Consider the following 22929-nt stretch of genomic DNA (forward strand, 5'->3'; position numbering starts at 1 on the left):
CAAGGGTGGCATGGCGGTCCAAGGGTGGCATGACGGTCCAAGGGTGGCATGGCTGTCCAAGGGTGGCATGGCGGTCCAAGGGTGGCATGGCGGTCCAAGGGTGGCATGGCGGTCCAAGGGTGGCATGGCGGTCCAAGGGTGGCATGGCGGTGGAGGAGCCCATTGTGGCTCATATCTGCGCATATGGTGATATTTCCCCGCACTGGCCAGGTACCTCAATGATGTCCCTTCCCCTCTTTTCCTCCTCGTCTTCGCTAAATTGAATCCAGCCTCATCTATGAATATGATTTCCCGAGGTATGGGACTTCCAACTCCATGATTCTCTAAAATGACAGTAAATACTGTAATTGCTATATAGTAAAGTTCACTGACAACATCAATGAGTCTCTAATGTTTCTAGAGTGTAATAGTAGTACATTACTTACTTGCACATATTCGTAGCGTTTATCCTTCACTCTTTGAAAATAACTTTCCAATGGGGCTCTGTAGATGTGCTTCATCAGGAGATGGTGTTTCTTAAGGATGTGGGCCATGGTTGATAAACTCACTCTGATGTTATGGAAGATGGCATTATTTTCAACTACCATTTGCACAATGGCAGCCTGCTGTTTGTCTGTAAATAGACGCGTTCTACCACCACGTTGTGGTCGTCTTTCAATTCAACAAAAACAAAATATCATACTGTACAGTAAGCACTACAGTCATACAGTACACAAGATAAACATGTTACAGAGTAGTATAGCTCCCAATTTCATACATACAGTAATACATGAAACATTGACTTTGTTTCCCCTTACAATATGTATTGGAATCTAGTCTTTACTGTGATTTATGTTGTACTACTGTCAAGTAGTAAAAGTAGTAGAGAGGTCCAATGTCTGCAGTACCTCTTCTCATTTTGCAACTTCCGGATGATGGATGCTACGATGAAGGACTCTCTGCCCAGCCTCTTTCAAGGTCAAACCATGGTTGACCACATGGTCCACCACAGTCGCCTAAATTTCATCAGAGATTACTCTCTTTGTTCTTCCTCCACCTCTACCTCTCTCTGCCAAGTTTGCTTCTATTGTTCTCCAAACACAGTACTCACCTGTGGTCTTTTTATCCATACCAAAGGTTTGATTGCAAAATGAACATTTACGCAATTAGTGTGTGAACATGTGAAGAGAGAAAGTGATCAATTGTTAATTGAGCTTAGCTTGTTGAACAGTGTTGCTTTTAATTTCGACACAATATATTTTAGTTGTGAAGGTTGTGCCGAAGCTAGAGAATTATGGGTTGTGTTTTGCCAAACGTTTGTTATAGAATTGCAATCTGAGTGTAAAGCAAAACATGTGGCAGTAGTATTGCAGATTTGGTGTATGATTCTGCTAAATGAGTTACAGGTTTGGGTCATTGTGCTTCATGGGCCAGTTTTAGTGTATAAACAATTGGGAAAAACTGTATTAGAAACCTTGGGAAAAACAGTATTACAAACCAACCCAATAAAATAGCATCAGATGGAAATGTATGCCTTATCCACTACAAAGAACAGAATATTATATGAAAATATATTTTTATAAGAATGAAAAACTAATAATCTTCTGGTCATCGGGACTCCTGAGTGGCGCAGCGGTCTAAGGCAAGAGGTGTCACTGCAGTCCCTGGTTCAAATCCAGACTGCTACACATATGGCCATGATTGGTAGTCCCACAGGGAGGTGCACAGTTGGCTCAACGTCATCTGGGGTAGGCTGTCATTGTAAATAATAATTTGTTCTTAACTGACTTGCCTAGTTATATAAAGGTTAAAGATGTTTTCTTTATTTTTTAATCTGGTAATCTTCTAAAGATGGGAATGCATTCATTCCCCTATATTCCTCTGCTCTAAAAGCACTTCTGATGCTGCACTTTGGCTGCAAGTGAGTTAATCAGATTTGAAGTTGATTAGAAAACACTGAAGGAACGGAGAAGGAGGAGGTGAGGTGCACTGAGCCTGGAGGCACGGCGGATTGTGAAAGCCAGCTAATGTTTAAATTAAAACCAGGGGGAAGGCTGGAGTCCTAGGAGCAACACACTGTAGGAAACACCACACCAACTTGGAGGGCAGTGATTCCAGTTGAAGGGCTACCTCTATGGCGTAAGTGTTCTCAAATCAGATCATTCATTCTTCAGATCATCCATCACTTTTGGATATATTTTTTCCAATGTTCAATACACAGCACATTACGGGAAAATAATCATAATAGCATTTTGTTTTACCAAATATTGAGATTTTATTTTAGATTAAAACACTTGAGTGAACTTTTGGAATAATATAATTAAAATGAGTATTCTATGGCTGGTGTTGTGTGGCATAACTAACGCCATAGACAGGTACAGTAAACGTCGTTGTGACAGGGTACGAACCAAAGTACTGGTCAGAGTTTCACAGGGGATTTGAATGGTACATTCCAAGGTGTTTAAAATAAATTGCAGCCTCTTGCAATATGGATATTGCACATGCCAATATTGCAATTTCTATAAAAAATGTATTAATTGTGCAGCCCTTAATATACAGATTTCTGTGAACATTTGCCTGCACTAGCTACCACAACTGTTTTACTACCTGTGAGAGAATGTCCCGTATACCTGCATGTGTGCACAAAGTTATTTTAATGAGAACTGCATAACCAATAAGCAGAATCGTTGAGTGTTTATTTTTAACTCCAGTGGTTGTGTTCAGACTGAGTAAAGCCCAACCAGAGCTCTTTCCACATTCAGACAGGAATCATCTGGACCACCCATAATAGTAGTCACATGAGACTGCACTGGTGTGCTTTATTCATCCACTCTCTGTCTCTGTCTCTCCCTCTGTCTCTGTCTCTCTCTGTCTCTCCCTCTGTCTCTGTCTCTCTCTGTCTCTCCCTCTGTCTCTCCCTCTGTCTCTCCCTCTGTCTCTCCCTCTGTCTCTGTCTCCCTCTGTCTCTCCCTCTGTCTCTCCCTCTGTCTCAATCTCTCTCTGTCTCTCCCTCTGTCTCTCCCTCTGTCTCTCTCTCTGTCTCTCCCTCTGTCTCTCCCTCTGTCTCTCCCTCTGTCTCTCCCTCTGTCTCTCTCTCCCTCTGTCTCTCCCTCTGTCTCTCCCTCTGTCTCTCCCTCTGTCTCTCTCTGTCTCTCTCTCTGTCTCTCTCTCTGTCTCTCCCTCTGTCTGTCTTTCCCTCTGTCTCTCCCTCTGTCTGTCTCTCCCTCTGTCTGTCTCTCCCTCTGTCTCTCCCTCTGTCTCTCCCTCTGTCTCTCCCTCTGTCTCTCCCTCTGTCTCTCCCTCTGTCTCTATCTCTCTCCCTCTCTCTGTCTCTCCTCTCTGTCTCAATCTTTCCCTCTGTCTGTCTCTCCCTCTGTCTCTCCCTCTGTCTCTGTCTCCTCTGTCTCTCCCTCTGTCTCTCCCTCTGTCTCTATCTGTCTCAATCTCTCTCTGTCTCTCCCTCTGTCTGTCTTTCCCTCTGTCTCTGTCTCTCCCTCTCCCTCTGTCTCTCCTCTCTGTCTGTCTTTCCCTCTGTCTCTCCCTCTCCTCTCCCTCTGTCTCTCCCTCTGTCTGTCTCTCCCTCTGTCTGTCTCTCCCTCTGTCTCTCCCTCTGTCTCTCCCTCTGTCTCTCCCTCTGTCTCTCCCTCTGTCTCTCCCTCTGTCTCTCCCTCTGTCTGTCTTTCCCTCTGTCTCTCCCTCTCCCTCTCCCTCTGTCTCTCCCTCTGTCTCTGTCTCCCTCTGTCTCTATCTCTCTCCCTCTGTCTCTCCCTCTGTCTGTCTTTCCCTCTGTCTCTCCCTCTCCCTCTCCCTCTGTCTCTCCCTCTGTCTCTGTCTCTCTCTGTCTGTGTCTCTCCCTCTGTCTCTCCCTCTCTCTCCCTCTGTCTCTCCCTCTGTCTCTATCTCTCTCTCTCTGTCTCTCTCTGTCTCTCCCTCTGTCTGTCTTTCCCTCTGTCTCTCCCTCTCCCTCTCCCTCTGTCTCTGTCTCCCTCTGTCTCTGTCTCTCTCTGTCTCTCCCTCTGTCTGTGTCTCTCCCTCTGTCTCTCCCTCTGTCTCTCCCTCTGTCTCTCCCTCTGTCTCTCCCTCTGTCTCTCCCTCTGTCTCAATCTCTCTCTGTCTCTCCCTCTGTCTGTGTCTCTCCCTCTGTCTCTCCCTCTGTCTCTCCCTCTGTCTCTCCCTCTGTATCTCCCTCTCTCTGTCTCAATCTCTCTCTGTCTCAATCTCTCTCTGTCTCTCTCTTTGTCTCTATCTCTCCCTTTGTCTCTATCTCTGTCTCTCTCTCTCTATTCAATTCAATTTCAATTCAAGGGGCTTTATTGGCATGGGAAACATGTGTGAGGTAGATAATATACAAAAGTGAAATAAACAATAAAAATTAACAGTAAACATTACACATGCAAAAGTTTCAAAACAATAAAGACATTACAAATGTCTTATTACGTATATATACAGTGTTGCAACGATGTACAAATGGTTAAGGGTACACAAGGGAAAATAAATAAGCATAAATATGGGTCACAAATCTTGCTGCTGTGATGGCACACTGTGGAATTTCACCCAGTAGAGATGGGAGTTTATCAAAATTGGATTTGTTTTTGAATTTTTTGTGGATCTGTGTAATCTGAGGGAAATATGTATCTCTAATATGGTGGTCATACATTGGACAGGAGGTTAGGAAGTGCATCTCAGTTTCCACCTCATTTTGTGGCAGTGTGCACATAGCCTGTCTTCTCTTGAGAGCCATGTCTGCCTACGGGGGCCTTTCTCAATAACAAGGCTATGCTCACGAAGTCTGTACATAGTCAAAGCTTTCCTTACGTTTGGGTCAGTCACAGTGGTCAGGTATTCTGCCACTGTGTACTCTCTGTTTAGGGCCAAATAGCATTCTAGTTTGCTCTGTTTTTTGTTTGTTAATTCTTTCCAATGTGTCAAGTAATTATCTTTTTGTTTTCTCATTATTTGATTGAGTCTAATTGTGTTGTTGTCCTGGGGCTCTGTGGGGGTGTGTTTGTGTTTGTGAACAGAGCCCCAGGACCAGCTTGCTTAGGGGACTCTTCTCCAGGTTCATCTCTCTGTAGGTGATGGCTTTGTTATGGAAGGTTTGGGAATCGCTTCCTTTAGGTGGTTGTAGAATTTAACGGCTCTTTTCTGGATTTTGATAATTAGTGTGTATCAGCCTAAGTCTGCTCTGCATGCCTTATTTGGTGTTCTACGTTGTACACGGAGGATATTTTTGCAGAATTCTGCATGCAGAGTCTCAATTTGGTGTTTGTCCCATTTTGTGAAGTCTTGGTTGGTGAGCGGACCCCAGACCTCACAACCATAAAGGGCAATGGGCTCTATGACTGATACTGTCACGTTCTGACCATTATTTCCTGTGTTTTGTATTAGTAAGTATGGTCAGGGCGTGAGTTGGGTGGGCAGTCTATGTTTGTTTTTCTATGATTTGAGTATTTCTATGTTTCGGCCTAGTATGGTTCTCAATCAGAGGCAGGTGTCATTAGTTGTCTCTGATTGAGAATCATACTTAGGTAGCCTGGGTTTCACTGTGTGTTTGTGGGTGATTGTTCCTGTCTCTGTGTTTGCACCAGATAGGACTGTTTTGAGTTTTCACATTTCTTGTTTTTTGTAGTCAGTTGTTCATGTGTACCTTAACGTATTAAAAAGAACCATGGACACTTACCACGACGCATATTGGTCCTCAGATCCGTTTCGCCTCTCCTCTTCGGAGGAGGAGGAGGAAATTCATTACAGATACAAGTATTTTTTGCCAGATCCTAATTGGTATGTTGAAATGTATGTTCCTTTTGATTTGGTATAGAATGCCCTTCTTGCCTTGTCTCTCAGATCGTTCACAGCTTTGTGGAAGTTACCTGCGCTGATGTTTAGGCCAAGTTATGTATAGTTTTTTTTGTGTGCTCTAGGGCAATTCTCTCTCTCTCTCTCTCTCTCTCTCTCTGTCTCTGTCTCTGTCTCTGTCTCTGTCTCTCTCTCTCTACGTCTCTGTCTCCTTCTCTCTCCCTCCCCACATAACTTCAAATGGAACCAGACAGAGGGACAGATTTATCAAGCAGCACCCCCCCCCACAGAATACTTGTACAATCCCTAACAGGGCTGTAGGCTTTCTTAAATCAGCTTGTTGAGAAGAACACCCTCTTTGAATATTGAGCAGCTTTGCTATTATACAACGCTCTCTCAGCAGGCAGAACAGTAATGCACCATATCTAAACCTATTATGCCTTTGCACAACGGAATACTGTGCTATATTGTTAATGAGATATCTATTTAGTTAATGTTGTGTCTGAGTGGGTCTCAAAGAAAGTTCAATTATGAATGGATGAAACTTCGAAGGCATAGACTACTGAAGATAGATCAGGCACAATAATTTAAAGGCTTTCAATCATCGTCTGGCATCACACAATCCCACAGATACTGTCTATGATAATAACGACACATTGCTAAACTCCACAGTTTAATGCAGGCCGAGCATTTGTTGAACAGACGAGAAATTCCTTTCAAATCCTCGCCTCATTTGCCTCTTTGTCAATATATATTTAATTTTTTACAATATCAATGTCTGGAAGGTGCAACAACAGAATATACACTGAGTGTACAAAACATTAGGAACACCTTCCTACTATTGAGCACCCCCATTTTGCCCTCAAAACAGCCTCAATGACAAGGTGTGGAAAGCGTTCCACAGGAATGCTGGCCCATTTTGCCCTCAAAACAGCCTCAATGACAAGGTGTGGAAAGCGTTCCACAGGAATGCTGGCCCATTTTGCCCTCAAAACAGCCTCAATGACAAGGTGTGGAAAGCGTTCCACAGGAATGCTGGCCCATTTTTCCGCCAACGCTTCTCACAGTGGTGTCAAGTTGGCTTGATGTCATTTGGGTGGTGGACCATTCTTGATACACACGGGGAACTGTTGAGCGTGAAAAACCCAGCAGCTTTGCAGTTCTTGATACAAACTGGTGCGCCTGGCACCTACTACCATACCCCGTTCAAAGGCACTTAAATCTTTCACCCTCTGAATGACACACACACAATCCACGTCTCAATTGTCTCAAGGCTTAAAAATCCTTCTTTAACCTGTCTCCTCCCCTTCATCTACACTGATTGAAGTGGATTTAACAAGTGACATCAATAAGGGATCATAGCTTTCACCTGAATTCACCTGGTCAGTCTGTCATGGAAAGGGTAGGTGTTCATAATGTTTTGTACACTCAGTATAGATACAGTTTCTGCTACCATAGACATGCATTACTATGTGGATAATCAAGCTGTTTGGATCCAAATGTCCCCCTCTAATTTCTGCTTGAAACGCTTCCTGTTTCATCCAGAATGTGAGGATTTAACATCAACCGTAGAATGACAGATATGATGGAAGAACAGACTGTATCTTTGTATTGTCATCTAGACTCTCTGAACAACACACTCAATGATACGGTATGTAGCCAAGTCTATTATATGAGCATTGTGTGTGATCCTATGTTTATGGCTGTGAAACCCTATCTGGCCCAAGGACGGTCCATTTGTAAATTCAGCTTTGTGGAGAGGCCCTTTCAATTCAAGTCTTAACGACAAAACAAGCTTAACAAAACACACAAAGCAGTTTTTTTAATTTGACCATTATTTAACCAGGCAAGTCAGTTAAGAACAAATTCTTATTTTCAATAACGGCCTAGGAACAGTGGGTTAACTGCGTGTTCAGGGGCAGAAAGACAGATTTGTACCTTGTCGGCTCGGGGGTTTGAACTTGCAACCTTCCGGTTACTAATCCTAACGCTCTAACCACTAGGCTACCCTGCCGCCCCGAGGTAAAACAGAGGGGAACAGAACCACGCTGCACATCTTTGCTGCTAATATTAATTGTGCTTGTCACTGAAAAGCTCTCAATCTCTCCCAAAAACTCTTGTCCAGTCCATTCAGTAGTCAGATCATTTCGTCTCATCTCGTTTTAGTCAAGTAATTTGAAAAATCATTTTTTGTTTAGTTGTAGTTTTTTCTGGGTGTACTTAGTCACTTATAGTCTCATCAATTGCCACAGAAAAATAGGTGTTTGGGGAAATTAATTCTACGAGTTCAGTTTGAGGATGTTCTTAGAGCAGATGTCTCAGAGTGATATAGGACAGGAAAGGTCCCTGACAACAAACTCTATTTCCATATCCTAGACGCTGAACACAGATGTCCCATCAATTCCCAGAATGCACTTCGACTTTGCCTCGGCTCATCTGTCTATTCCCTGGTCCTTAGACTGGTGTGTGGCGAGGACAGAATATGAATTACCCCGGTCGATAACGAACTAACAATGTTCAAGCCCATTTATAGCACGTTAACCCTGCTGCTGAGTCATTGTGAATCACAAAGTGGCTCCGTCTTACTGCATGCAGTCAGTCTGCCAGTCTGCAAGTCTACAGTCAAACGTGTCAGTGATTTTTATTTTTTTTACCCTTATTTTTTCTCTTGAATCTAAACCCCAGAATACACCAAGGGGAATGAGTCAACATGAAGTGAACTTTTTGACAAGTGGTGACTAGCAATGAATGACAGCACAGCAAACTTATTTTCAAGAATTTCAGGTGATTTGGCCAGCTTTCTTTCACAGTGCATTGTGAAGGCTTCAAAATAACTACCATTTACAATATTATGAACAGGAGTTAGATTTGGCCTTCTGTTCTTTCTGATTCTCTTTCTGTTGTTTTCTTACAGTAATGTCAATCTGCCAGAATTTTAGCAGCAGGTTGGTTTGGATTTGAAATGCTTTTTTTCCCACTGATTCCTTCTTTTGATCTTTTTCCTGTTGGACTGAGTTCTAATTTAGTGTAACAAGATTAGAAAATATACTTAATATAATATACTTTATACTTACTTGGTTTAAAACCAATGTTGAGTCAATGGTTGAAATGCATTGGAAATCATTGGATGAAGGGCACTACCTAATGAATAACTACCTAGGCATGAAGCAACCTAATAGCAATGCTCATCAAGAAACATCCAGAACCACAGTCACTCAGGGATAGTCACTTAACAATATAGGACTGTTGAAGGACACCAGACTACAGTGAATAATACAACACCATTAAAGGACACCATTAAATGGTATGTACTCACTGAAGGCTGCCACTGCCAGGATGATTGTCACCACGATGGAGATCCAAGACACCCACAATGCCTTCTTCCTGTAGTTCTGAGCCTCGTGGGGCTTTAGTCGCATGCTGCTCTCCAGCAGGCCTGTGGAGAGGTGAGAAACTGGGATTAATAGCTACCCCATGCACGTCTAACATAAAGGCAGGAGGTAAACAATGCGCCAAAACAAGGGCTAATTAACACTGCTTCAAATGGAGTTAGTTCTTCTCCTTCCCCTTCTCCCAGCCAGCCAAGAAAGCACTTGAAGATGTCATTTGCAGTGTTGCAGGAAGGTAACGGGTGGATGAATCCCAGTGAGCTACAACACAGCTACAGATAATTAGCTTGACTAAAAGCTTCTCAGGAGACGCCAGGGTTCACTAATTTGTTGTTCTCTCTGATAAAGGGTGAATTAAGTTTGCTGTTGCAGAGGTAGTTAAGTGCTGACAGGTGGCGGTGTGATTGCTGATCCATGAAGACAGACTGCTAACAAGAGGCACAGAGAGAGAGGGGAAGGGGAGACAGAGAGACAGACAGAGAGAGAGAGAGAGAGAGAGAGAGACAGGTGGAGCTGGAACAGCAGGTGAACACAACAACACACCCTCAACCAGACCCAGAGAGCTGGAGGTGGAGAGAGACATATCTGCACTCTGGACTGTGGTGAGAAAACATCAATGGGAGAAGGAGCAGGAGAAGAACAGAGCACTAGAGGAGAGGATCAGAGTGCTGGAGGAGAGGGTGAGGGGGATGGTGTGTGGCAGAGAACAACCCATTAGAGAGCTGAGCACCCCCGCAGAGAATCCAACAGAACAGCCCACCTCAGCCCCTGACCATAGCCTCGACGTCACAGCACGACAGACGACCTTCCTGTTTGGCCCTGTCCGGGGGTGTCCTCGGATGGAGCCACAGTGTCTCCTGACCCCTCCTGTCTCAGCCTTCAGTATTTTTACTGCAGTAGTTTATGTGTCGGGGGGCTAGGGTCAGTTTGTTATATCTGGAGTACTTCTCCTGTCCTATCCGGTGCCCTGTGTGAATTTAAGTATGCTCTCTCTAATTCTCTCTTTCTCTCTTTCTTTCTCTCTCTCGGAGGACCTGAGCCCTAGGACCATGCCTCAGGACTACCTGACATGATGACTCCTTGCTGTCCCCAGTGCACCTGGCCGTACTGCTGCTCCAGTTTCAACTGTTCTGCCTGTGATTATTATTATTTGACCATGCCCCCCCCCCCCCCCCCCCAAGAAAATGTACTTTTTCCCAAACACACAGTGTCTAAACTCTGGTGATCAAACACCAAGCGCGCCCTAGACCTTCTGTCTGAGGACCAACTAGGGTCACCTAGCCACAATAATACACACAGGCACAAACAACCTGAGAGCACAGCAGGAAAGTGTGGCAACAGCACTCAAGGGAGTGATTGAAAAAGCTAGGCCCCCTCAGATCAGACCTATGCCCCCCCCCCCCCTGCCCACTCCATGCCCCCCACTCCCGCAAGGAGGGCCTCAACATGAAAGTTACACATATGCCCAGGCCGTGAGCAGGCAAACAGGCCCAACCCCCACTCTTACACTAGCCCAAGCCAATGGCATATACCAGATGCTCAGCAGGCTCTGCTCACACTTACTGGTCTGAGGCCAAACCACAATATTGGACACTTTAGAGACCCCAAGCCTTCACTATCTCATCCTGGAATATCCAAGGCCTGAGGACAATGTCATCCTAGAAGAAACATGGTACAGAGGAGATGGACCCACTGGTTGCCCTCTAGGTTACAGAGAACTGGTTGTCCCATCCACCAAACTATCAGGTGTGAAACAGGGAAGGGACTCAGGGGGTATGCTAATTTGGTATAGAGCAGACCTAACTCACTCCATTAAATTAATCGAAACAGGTACATTTTACATTTGGCTAGAAATTCAAAAGGAAATGATCTCAACAGAGAAAAATGTCCTCCTGTGTGCTACCTATATACCGCCACTAGAATCCCCAAACTTTAATGTAGACAGCTTCTCCATCCTGGAGGGGGAAATCAATCATTTCCAGGCCCAGGGACATGCACTAGTTAGTCTGTGATGACCTACATGCCAGAACTGAACAAGAACCTGACACCCTCAGCACACAGGGAGACAAACACCTGCCTGCAGGTGACAGCATCCCCTCCCCCATATGCCCCCCTAGGCACAACTATGACAACATAACCAACAAAAACGGGTCACAACTCCTGCAGCTCTGTCGCACGCTGGGTATGTACATAGTCAATCGTAGGCTTCGAGGGGACTCCTATGGTAGGTACACTTACAGCTCATCTCTTGGCAGTAGTACTGTGAACTACTTTATCACTGACCTCAACCCAGAGTCTCTCAGAGCGCTCACAGTCAGCCCACTGACACCTCTATCAGACCACAGCAAAATCACAGCCTACTTGAACAGAGCAATACTCAATCATGAGGCATCAAAGCCAAAGGAACTGAATAATATTAAGAAATGCTATAGATGGAAGGAAAGTAGTGTGGAAACCTACCAAAAAACAATTAGTCAACAACAAATTCAATCCGTTTTAGACAACTTCCTGGACAAAATGTTCCACTGTAATAATGAAGGCATAAACGTGGCAGTAGAAAACCTAAACAGTATCTAAAATCGAAACCATTCAAACAGAAAACCAAAGAAAATTAACAACAATGACAAATGGTTTGATGAAAAATGCCAAAATCGAAAAGAAAAAGAAATTGAGAAACCTGTCCAACCAATAACATAGAGACGCATAAAACCTGAGTCTACACCTTCACTATGGCGAATCACTAAAACAATACAGAAATACACTACAGAAAAAGAACAGCAGAAATCAGCTCAATATAATGGTAGAATCCATAGACTCTAACCACTTCTGGGAAAATTGGAAAAATCTAAACAAACATTAATACAGAGAGTTATCTATCCAAAATGGAGATGTATGGGTAAACCACTTCTCCAATCTTTTTGACCCGAAAACAAAGAACAAACAGAAAAAACATATACATGATCAAATGCAAATCTCAGAAACAACTATTAAAGACTACCAGAACCCACTGGATTCTCCAATTACATTGAATGAACTACAGGACAAAATACAAACCCTCCAACCCAAAAAGGCCTGTGGTGTTGATGGTATCCTCAACAAAATGATAAAATATACAAACCACAAATTACAATTGGCTATAATTAAACTCTTTCACATGATCATTGGCTCTGGCATCTTCCCCAATATTTGGAACCATGGGCTGATCACCCAAATCCACAATAGAGGACACAAAGTTGATCACAATAACTACTGTGGGATATGTCAACAGCAAACTTGGGGAAATCATGTGTATTATCATTAACAGCAGACTCGTACTTCTCCTCAGTAAAAACAATGAACTGAGCAAACGTCAAACTTGTTTTTTACCAAATTACCATATGACAGACCATGTATTCACAGTGCACACCCTAATTCATAAACAAACAAACCAAAACAAAGGCAATGTCTTATGCTTTGTTGATTTCAAAAAAGCTTTTGACTCAATTTGGCATGAGGGTCTCCAAATTGATTGAAAGTGGTGTTGGGGGAAGAACATATGACGTTATAAAATCCATGCACACAAACAACAAGTGTGAGGTTAAAATTGGCAAAAAACACACACATTTCTTTCCACATGGCCGTGGGGTGAGACAGGGATGCAGCTGAAGCCCCACCCTCTTCAACATATATATCAAAGAATTGGCGAGGGCACTAGAACAGTCTGCAGCACCCGGCCTCACCCTAATAGAAACTGAAGTAAAATGTCTACAGTTTGCTGATGATCTGGTGCTTCTGTCACCAACCAAGGAGGGCCTACAGCAGCACCTAGATCTTCTACACAGATTCTGTCAGACCTGGGCCCTGACAGTAAATCTCAGTAAGTAAGAAAAAAATGGTCTTCCAAAAAAGGTCCAGTTGCCAGGACCACAAATATAAATTCCATCTGTTCACTGTTGCCCTAGAGCGCACAAAAAACGATACATACCTCAGCCTAAACATCAGCGCCAAAGGCAACTTCCACAACATTGACCTTCATGTTTGTGAGATCTGGGGACCTCTCACCAACCAAAAATTCACAAAATTGGACAAACACCAAATTGCGACTCTGCATGCAGAATTAGGCCGATACCCGCTAATTATCAAAATCCAGAAAAGAGCTGTTAAAAACCACCTTAAAGGAAGCGATTCCCAAACCTTCCATAGCAAAGACATCACCTACAGAGAGATGAATCTGGAGACGAGTCCCCTAAGCAAGCTGGTCCTAGGGCTCTGTTCCGAAACACAAACAGAACCCACAGAGTCCCAGGACAGCAACACAATTAGACCCAACCAAATCATGAGAAAACAAAAATACATTTACTTGACACATTGGAAATAATTAGCAAAAAAACTGAGCAAACTGGAATGCTATTTGGCCCTAAACAGAGAGTAAACAGTGGCAGAATACCTGACCACTGTGACTGACCCAAACATAAGGAAGGCTTTGACTATGTACAGCCTCAGTGAGCATAGCCTTGCTATTGAGAAAGGCCACCGTAGGCCGACCTGGCTCTCAAGAGAAGACAGGCAATGTACACATGGCCCACAAAATGAGGTGGAAACTGAGCTGCACTTCCTAACCTCCTTCCAAATGTGTGACCATATTAGAGACACATATTTCCCTCAGATTACACAGATCCACAAAGAAATTGAAAACAAACCCAATTTTGATAAAACTCATCTACTGGGTGAAATTCCACAGTGTGCCATCAGAGCAGCAAGATTTGTGACCTGTTGCCACAAGAAAAGGGCAACCAGTGAAGAACAAACACCATTGTAAATACAACCCATATTTATGTTCGCTGTACTTGAACTATTTGCACATAATATGACATTTGTAATGTCTTTATTCTTTTGGAACTTTTGTGAGTGTAATATTTACTATTAATTTATATTGTTTATTTCACTTTTGTTTATTATCTACTTCACTTGCTTTGGGAATGTTAACATACGCCAATAAAGCCCTGAAATGGAATTGAGGGGAAAAAAATGGAGAGAGCGAGAGAGCAAGAGAGAGAGGGGGGGAGAGAGAGAGAGAGAGAGAGAGAGAGATGGGGGGGGGTGAGAGAGACAGAGAGAGAGAGAGAGAGAGAGAGACTTACAGCACAGAGACCCTCAATGTCTTGTTGCTTTTTGAGCTATGTTTCTCTGTCTGCATGCTATGTCTTGCTTGTCCTGTGTTGCTTTGCGTGTACTCACTGCTCATTGATTGTCTGTTTTGTAATTGTTTTTAAAAACCTGCCCAGGGACTGCGGTTGAAAATTAGCCGGTTGGCTAAAACCAGCACTTTTACTGAAACGGTGATTAATGTACACTGTCCCTGTAAAAATAAACTCAAACTCAATACTAGATGTTGTGATTATGAATCCGGCAGTGCTCCCCTCTTCATTGCCATGTGGGTTTGTGTGAATAAGCACTAAGACTCCTAGCTCTTTATACACACTGACCGACAGGAGATCGTAACTACAGACATCATAATGGAAGAAAACTACATGGATCCCCTCCTCTCATTGTACTCTCATCCTCGTCTCTCTGACGACCAATTGACATAATCAATAATTTTTTGTGTTACAGTCACATCCACAAGAGGAAAAGGGTGAAATTCCCTAGGGGGACAATAGTAGTGAAATATTTACCAGCTCATATCTCATTCCCTTTACTCGTTGATTTGAGTTCAGTGGAAGGCAGGAATGTTATGAGGACCACACAGATCTGACAACTTGTTGACCTCTGACCTGAAATCAGCTTGTAAAGCTGTGTCTCAGCAGCATTAGTTCTTCTAAACGGAAATCAAAGGGAATCACATGTTCAAGTGTCCTCAGGGGTGAGTCTCAAGCCAAGTCAGTCAGGGGTGAAAGTCAAATTCAAAATCCCCCTCATCCTGCATGGTCTTTAGGTCAGCTTTAAGAAGAGTAGGCTAGTTGGTGGTCGAGAGTCACATGGCCCAGCTCCATACAGTTCTTATAGGATAGAGTTAATAACAGCTCTCTCTCTCTCTCTCTCTCTTTCTGTGTGTGTGTGTGTGTGTGTGTGTGTGGAGGGAGGGAGGGAACGAGGTTGTTGGGCACATGCTTCCACTGCTGATCCTAGATGTGGATCATGTGAGTTGAACGAAGTTGCATTCTTCCCTGATGTGCTCTTACTCACTTCCTCTACACACACACACACACACACACACACACACACACACACACACACACACACACCATAGATACTGACCCTACATTTAATGATAATGTAGGGTAAAGATCACAGTATGTAGGCTCGCTACAAAGTAGAACCATATAGTGTTCTTCGGTTTGTCCCCATAGGGCAGAGGTCAGCAACAGGGGACTCGCGGGCCACAACTTTCTTTGACCCGCCCAATGTTTTTATATAAGAAATCTGTCCCCAAGTATTCCCACAAATAAAAAATTAAATAAAAACATGTACATTAGCGATCGTGTCTCAATGTAATCAAGGTATATGAAATGATTGTTATTTTCATATACATTCTCTTTTTGGGCTTAGTAGTGGTCAATTTGCAGTGTACAAATTATTCTCATTATTTTCCGGCAGGGGTAGTTGCCTACCCCTGCCAAAAGGGAACCCTTTTCGGTGCTAGGTAGAACCCTTTGCAGATGGTTCCATCTAGAACCCTCTATAAAGGGTTCAACCAAGAACCCTTTCATCCTCTAAAGGTTCTACTTAGAGCCGGAAGGTCGGAAACTCCAGGTTTACATCAGGCCTGCAAGTCACATTATGCTGGATTGCAAAGTGATGTGTAATTCCTATTGGAATCCAGCCAGAGTGAGGATATCCAACAACTGGAACTTTTAATCACCTGCAACCTCCATTCAGATGAAATGCCAAGGTAGGGATATATTGATTATTGAGACAACCTACATGATGTAAACTGGATTGATTGATCTTATACAAAGATAAATAACTAGGTATTGTAACGTCTGCTTCCAACTCACACTCTCAAACACGTAGATCCCCTGAATGCAGCTCACTCTCCAGATCCCAATCATCTGAATTCTGATCACCTGATCACACACCTGCATGTCATTATCACACACTATTTTAGTTCAATTCTTTGCACCCCATCATTGTGAGGTATTGTTTGTTTTGTGACACCTAGTCGGAGCTCTGTTTTTCCGTAATTTAATCTTCCTGTGTATGATAGTTTTTGCCTGCCTCACTAACTACGCCATTTGCCTATTCCCTGCCTGTACTGTTGCCTTTTGGACCCCCTGTGTATGACCTCTTGCTTGCCACTGGACCCAGATACCTGCCTCCTCCTGTGGTCCTTGAACAATAAACACCTGCTGCGCCCTGCACTTGAAACCAGCTCTCTGTCTCCCATCGTGTTCATTGCAGATATCATACAATACACTGCTGGTTCACTCAGACTGCATTCTAATATTCTATTCTCTGCTCAATAAAATCACAGAAAATACTCATTTGAAAGAAAGAAATAATGACAAAGATACAGTGCATTCGGAAAGTATTCAGACCCCTTGACACTTTCCACATTTTGTTATATTACAGCCTTATTCTAAAATGGATTAAATAAATAAAAATCCTCATCAATCTACACATAATACCCCATAATGACAAAGTAATAACTGTTTTTTAGAAATGTTTACAAATGTATAAAAAACAAAAATACCTTAATCACATAAGTATTCAGACTCTTTGCTTTGAGACTCAAAATTAGTCTCAGGTGCATCCTGCTTCCATTGATCATCCTTGGGATGTTTCTACAACTTGATTGGTAAATTCAATTGGTTGGACATGACTTGGAAAGGCACACACCTGTCTATATAAGGTGTCAGAGCAAAAACCAAGCCATGAGGTCGAAGGAATTGTCCGTAAAGCTCAGAGACGGGATTGTGTCGAGGCACAGCTCTGGGTACCAAAACAATTCTGCAGCATTGAAGGTCCCCTGAAACACATAGTTCTCCATCCTTCTTAAATGGAAGAAGTTTGGAAACACCAACACTCTTGCTAGAGCTGGTCACGCTGCCAAACTGAGCAACCGGGGGAGAAAAGCCTTGGTCAGCGAGATGACCATGAAGCTTATGGTCACTCTGACAGAACTACAGAGTTCCTCTGTGGAGATGGGAGAACCTTCCAGAAGGACAACCATCTCTGCAGCACTCCACCAATCAGGCTTTTATGGTAGAGTGGCCAGGCGGAAGCCACTTCTCAGTAAAAGGAACATGACAGCCCACTTGGAGTTTGCCAAAAAGGCACCTAAAGGACTCTCAGACCATGAGAAACAAGATTCTCCGGTCTGATGAAAACAAGATTGAACTCTTTGGCCTGAATGTCAAGCGTCATGTTTGGAGAAAACCTGCCACCCTCCCTACGGTGAAGCACGGTGGTGGCAGCTTCATGCTGTGGAGATGTTTTTCAGCGGCAGGGACTGGGAGACGAGCCAGGATCGAGGGAAAGATGAACGGAACATAGCACAGAGAGATACTTGATGAAAACCTGCTCCAGAGCGCTCAGGACCTCAGACTGGGGTGAAGGTTTCCAACAGGACAACAACACTAAGCACACAGCCAAGACAATGCAGGAGTTGCTTCGGGACAAGTCTCTGAATTTCCTTGAGTGGTCCAGCCAGAGCCCGGACTTTAACCCAATCGAACATCTCTGGAGAGAGCTGAAAATAGCTGTGCAGCGACGCTCCCCATCCAACCTGACAGATCTTGAGAGGATCTGCAGAGAAGAATAAAATAAACTTCCCAAATACAGGTGTGCCAAGCTTGTAGCGTCATACACAAGACGACTCAAGGCTGTAATCACTGCCAAAGGTGCTTCAACAAAGTATTGAGTAAAGGGTCTGAATACTTATGTAAATGTGATATTTTCCTTCTTTTTTAAAATAAATGTGCAAACATTTCTGAAAACCTATTTTTGCCTTGTCATTATGGGGTATTGTGTGTAGATTGATGGGGGGGGGGGCAAATAATCAATTTTTAGAAAAAGGTTGTAACGTAACAACATGTGGAAAAATTCAAGGGTTCTGATTACTTTCCGAATGCACTGAATATACTATGTCAGTACTGTATACGTAAAAATCATTAAGGCAATACGAGATACATGCACAAATATTCCCATATGGGTAGAGTTTAAAACATTCTCACACATATTTTTAAATTGACCAGATTATTCTAAGTTTAAACAGTGAGGTAAACACTCGTGGTCAGGCACTATTTAAAAGAAAGAAAAAACATACTATCAAAAATCTCATTCAGATTCAGAAGGGTTGTATGTAAAACCCTTCTTTCCTTCCAAAGGATCATCAAAGAACCCTTTCTTCACAAAAAGGTTCTTAGGATGAAAAAGGTTTTAGTTAGAACTCATTGCCTTCCAAAGAACCCTCGTTTTAAGAGTGTGTTTAATTCATCCCATAGAAATACATGAATTGTCAATCCATGCTGGTTTTGTGGATTAACTAGACTCCCTCACTACATGTTCATAATCTTCAACATACTCAAATTGGAAGTAATTCCAATTTTCGCCCTCTAATGAATATGTGATTAGATTCCCATGGCACTCTAGGCTATGACTGTAATCTCTCTAATAGAATGTTAATACATTTTCTGAAAAAACCCATAGAACCCTCCCTTTTAAAAGGGCAGGTTGGCATTTTTCATCATGAATCTTGTTCTGGAGGCAGCTCTCCAGTGGTCACTAGCTAGCATAGCCACAAAGTCATCAAATCTTACCCACACTGCCATCAAATCTTAACCACACTGCTAACCCTAATGCCTAAACCTAACCTTAAATTAGACAACAACAACAAAAATGCATTTTTACATTATAGCCAATTTTGACTTTGCAGCTGGCCTATCTAAATAAAGACTTGCCTAGTTAAGTAAAGGTTAAATAAAAATCTAAGGGGAACTCGCTCAGTGCTGCCACAAGGACAAGACTAAAGACAGTAAACGTGAACCTGTTTTAAAAGGTGGTTCCAACATAATATTGCCAGGTGTCAATTAAAAACACATAAATTATTCAAAGCACTGAATTGATTGGTTGGGGTGATTCCAGGTAACACATGATATTACAGATGGGGGGAACGACTTGGAAACCTCATGTTAAAGCTATGAGAAGCAGAGAGGCACAGTTGTAGACACAGGCACAGAGATGTTACATCCAATGTGTACTGTATATCTGTAGTGAACAACATGTACAGCTCTAACAATCTGTGCCATAAAGCTATAGTCTCCTCTCTAGCCCTACTTCTGAAACTATGCATTCAGCCTTAACAGGCATATTCAAACGACTGCAGTTCTGAAAGGCAGCAAGGCTACAGTCTTGTATGTAAATGGAGGTGAGATGGAGGCAGCATATGTGGAGGGAGTGGTGGTGGGGGTATGGGGCTCTACTGTTTTAATGCAAACCGTTCAAAAACATTTCCTCCTTGATGTCCCTCTCTCTCTCTCATCTCTTTCCAGTCGGTATGTTTCAGACTCATCCCTATGGGCAACGAGCATCATTAAGGCTCTCTAACACATTGACTGGGCCTCATTAGAGAGCTTCAGCACCTACACTCTTAGAAAAAAAGCTTCCAAAGGAGTTATTCAGCTGTCCTCCATTTGGGCTCCATTTAAAACCCTCTGTGGAAAGGGTTCTACATTGAACCCAAAAGGGTTCTAGCTGGAACCAAAAAGGCTTATTCAAAAGGTTATCCTATGGGAACCACCGAAGAACCATTTTAGGTTACATATATCGCCTTTTTGTGTACAATCCTCCTACATAGTCTCTTTAGTTACCATCTCATTACATCTGCTCTGGTCACCCTATGACAGAGGCCTCAGTTGGGTATAGCTGGGCTAAACCATAGCTCAAGACCAAAAATGTAAGCTACATATAGGAAGACTAAAATCATTCCAATGCCGATTAAAATGCAACGATGTCGCTCTCGCTGCTGGTGATTCTCTGATCCACCTCTACGCAGACGACACCATTCTGTATACCTCTGGCCCTTCTTTGGACACTGTGTTAACTAACCGCCAGATGAGCTTCAATGCCATACAACTCTCCTTACGTGGCCTCCAACTGCTCTTAAATGCAAGTTAAACTAAAAGCATGTTCGTTCACTGCCCGCACCTGCCCGCCTGTCCAGCATCACTAATCTGGACGGTTATGATTTAGAATACGTGGACAACTACAAATACCTAGGTGTCTGATTAGACTGTATACTCTCCTTCCAGACTCACATTAAACATCTCCAATCCAAATTAAATCTAGAATCGGCTTCATATATCTCAACAAAGCATCCTTCACTCATGCTGCCAAACATACCCTCGTAAAACTGACCATCCTACAGATCCTCGACTTCGGCGATGTCAATTACAAAATAGCCTCCAACACTCTACTCAACAAATTGGACGCAGTCTATAACAGTGCCATTCGTTTTGTCACCAAAGCCCCATATACCACCCACCACTGCGACTTGTATGCTCTCGTTGGCTGGCCCTCGCTTCATACTCATCGCCAAACCCACTGGCTCCAGGTAATCTACAAGTCTCTGCTAGGTAAAGCCCTGCCTTATCTCAGCTCACTGGTCACCATAGCAGCACCCACCTGTAGCACGCGCTCCAACAGGTATATCTCACTGGTCACCCCCAAAGCCAATTCTTCCTTTGGCAGCCTCTCCTTCCAGTTCTCTGCTGCCAATGACTGGAACGAACTGCAAAAATCTCTGAAGCTGGAGACTCTTACCTCCCTCACCAGCTGTCAGAGCAGCTCACAGATCACTGCACCTGTACATAGCTCATCTGTAAATAGCCCATCCAATCTACCTCATCCCCATACAGTATTTATTTATTTATCTTGCTCCTTTGCACCCCAGTATCTCTACTTGCACATTCATCTTCTGCACACCCTACCATTCCAGTGTTTAATTGCTATATTGTAATTACTTCGCCATCATGGCCTATTTATTGCCTTACCTCTCGTATCCTACCTCATTTGCACATTCTGTATATAGATTTTTCTACTGTATTATTGATTGTACGTTTGTTTATTCCATGTGTTGGGATGTTATGATAGGGGTCTTGGTCATATCCATGTTGGGATGTTATGATAGGGGTCTTGGTTATATCCATGTTGGGATGTTATGACTGGGGTCTTGGTCATATCCATGTTGGGATGTTATGATAGGGGTCTTGGTCATATCCATGTTGGGATGTTATGACTGGGGTCTTGGTTATATCCATGTTGGGATGTTATGACTGGGGTCTTGGTTATATCCATGTTGGGATGTTATGACTGGGGTCTTGGTCATATCCATGTTGGGATGTTATGACTGGGGTCTTGGTTATATCCATGCTGAGATGTTATGATAGGGGTCTTGGTTATATCCATGTTGGGATGTTATACTGTTATACTGTATAACATAGGTTATGTATAGACCTTAATGTCAGACCTTAGTAAAGGTAAATCTGTCTCCCTCCATTTCCATTTAGCATGACATGTGTGTGTGTGTGTGTGTGTGTGTGTGTGTGTGTGTGTGTGTGTGTGTGTGTGTGTGTGTGTGTGTGTGTGTGTGTGTGTGTGTGTGTGTGTGTGTGTGTGTGTGTGTGTGTGTGTGCTCTGTGCGTGCGTGTGTGTCTGTGAGACAGACAAAACTTCTGAATATTGAGGGCATTTTCATAACCACTGCATCTTATCTCTCTCTAAAAAAAGATTTCACACATTGAATTCAGGCTCAAAATGTACATTCATTTTTGTATTGTTTGATAACCTCTACAAATTCACATAAGAGTTTTGGTGATCATCCGGAAGAAATAACCTAGATAATGTCAGACACAACATCTTGACAATAAGAGTGCTCTATAGAGACAGCGATGCTTGCCTATTTTTTATCTCCAATTGCTTTGCCAAATTGACATGTCTCTGATGTTAAGCAGTTATTATAGCAACACATTAATAATTGATCAAAACCACTTTCCAGATGCTATAAATAAACTCCAGAAGCGCCCATCAATCACGTCAAGGTGAGGATTTACTTTTACAACAATAAAGTTTGTAATCCCTGAATTACTTACTACCTTGACCATCAACGCTGTCGGTGATTCTCATCTCTTGGTCCCGGTCCATATTAAAAGGATCGTCTTGACTCGGTATTTTGGATAGATTCGCATTAGACGCGCACCCGCCGTTCCGTACGGCCGAAGGGTCCACGATTGTGGGATCCGGGACAGGGAATGAATCTTGTGTCATTGGGTCAGTCATGGTTGTTTACTTATAAGTCAAAAGTCCTCGGGAAAAAAAATAACTCACACCGGAGTTACAAATGCAGCCATCCAGGGCGCGAATGACGCCGGTGTTGACAGGACGAAGTGCAGACAGCGATGACTAGATGAGAGATAAACGCAATCTCCACAGCATCAGCAGCAACAGACCCCTTACGGCCACACCCCTCTCTCTCCACTCTCTCTGACGACGAGATTTCGCACGATAGAGGGAACTGCAGTGAGAATATTTATAAATCAAGGTTAATTTGCTCAGATTCATAAATGGGTTCATTTGCTTGAGTCTTGTAATATAGATCTGATTATTATCGACATGCAGTTGCTATAAAGACACAAGGCTGCCATTTGATGATCAATTGTCGACTTTTGATTCGACAACTTTTCTACCCCTGCCCCGAAATCCTTCCATCACACGCAACCATGCGCAGAATGCAAGAACATAGCTCGAAAACACCCAACTGTCAATCAATTCCTGGATTTCGATACCA

At 43.1% G+C, this 22929-nt stretch overlaps 1 protein-coding gene across 1 annotated transcript in view; it reads right to left on the bottom strand.

Annotated features, from left to right (window-relative positions):
• Positions 1 to 22603, bottom strand: part of LOC115118823 (transmembrane protein 163a) — a 138540-nt gene extending 115937 nt beyond the window's left edge. The window contains exons 1-2 of the mRNA XM_065019044.1: positions 22235 to 22603; positions 9092 to 9211 (exon numbers count right to left, since the gene is read on the bottom strand). Coding sequence (XP_064875116.1) covers positions 9092 to 9211; positions 22235 to 22421 — 307 coding nt within the window. The 5' untranslated portion in view covers positions 22422 to 22603. The remainder of the gene's footprint in view (positions 1 to 9091; positions 9212 to 22234) is intronic.
• Positions 22604 to 22929: the final 326 nt, after the last annotated feature.

Source organism: Oncorhynchus nerka, linkage group LG1 (assembly GCF_034236695.1).
Source record: "Oncorhynchus nerka isolate Pitt River linkage group LG1, Oner_Uvic_2.0, whole genome shotgun sequence".
Taxonomy (NCBI): Eukaryota; Metazoa; Chordata; class Actinopteri; order Salmoniformes; family Salmonidae; genus Oncorhynchus; species Oncorhynchus nerka.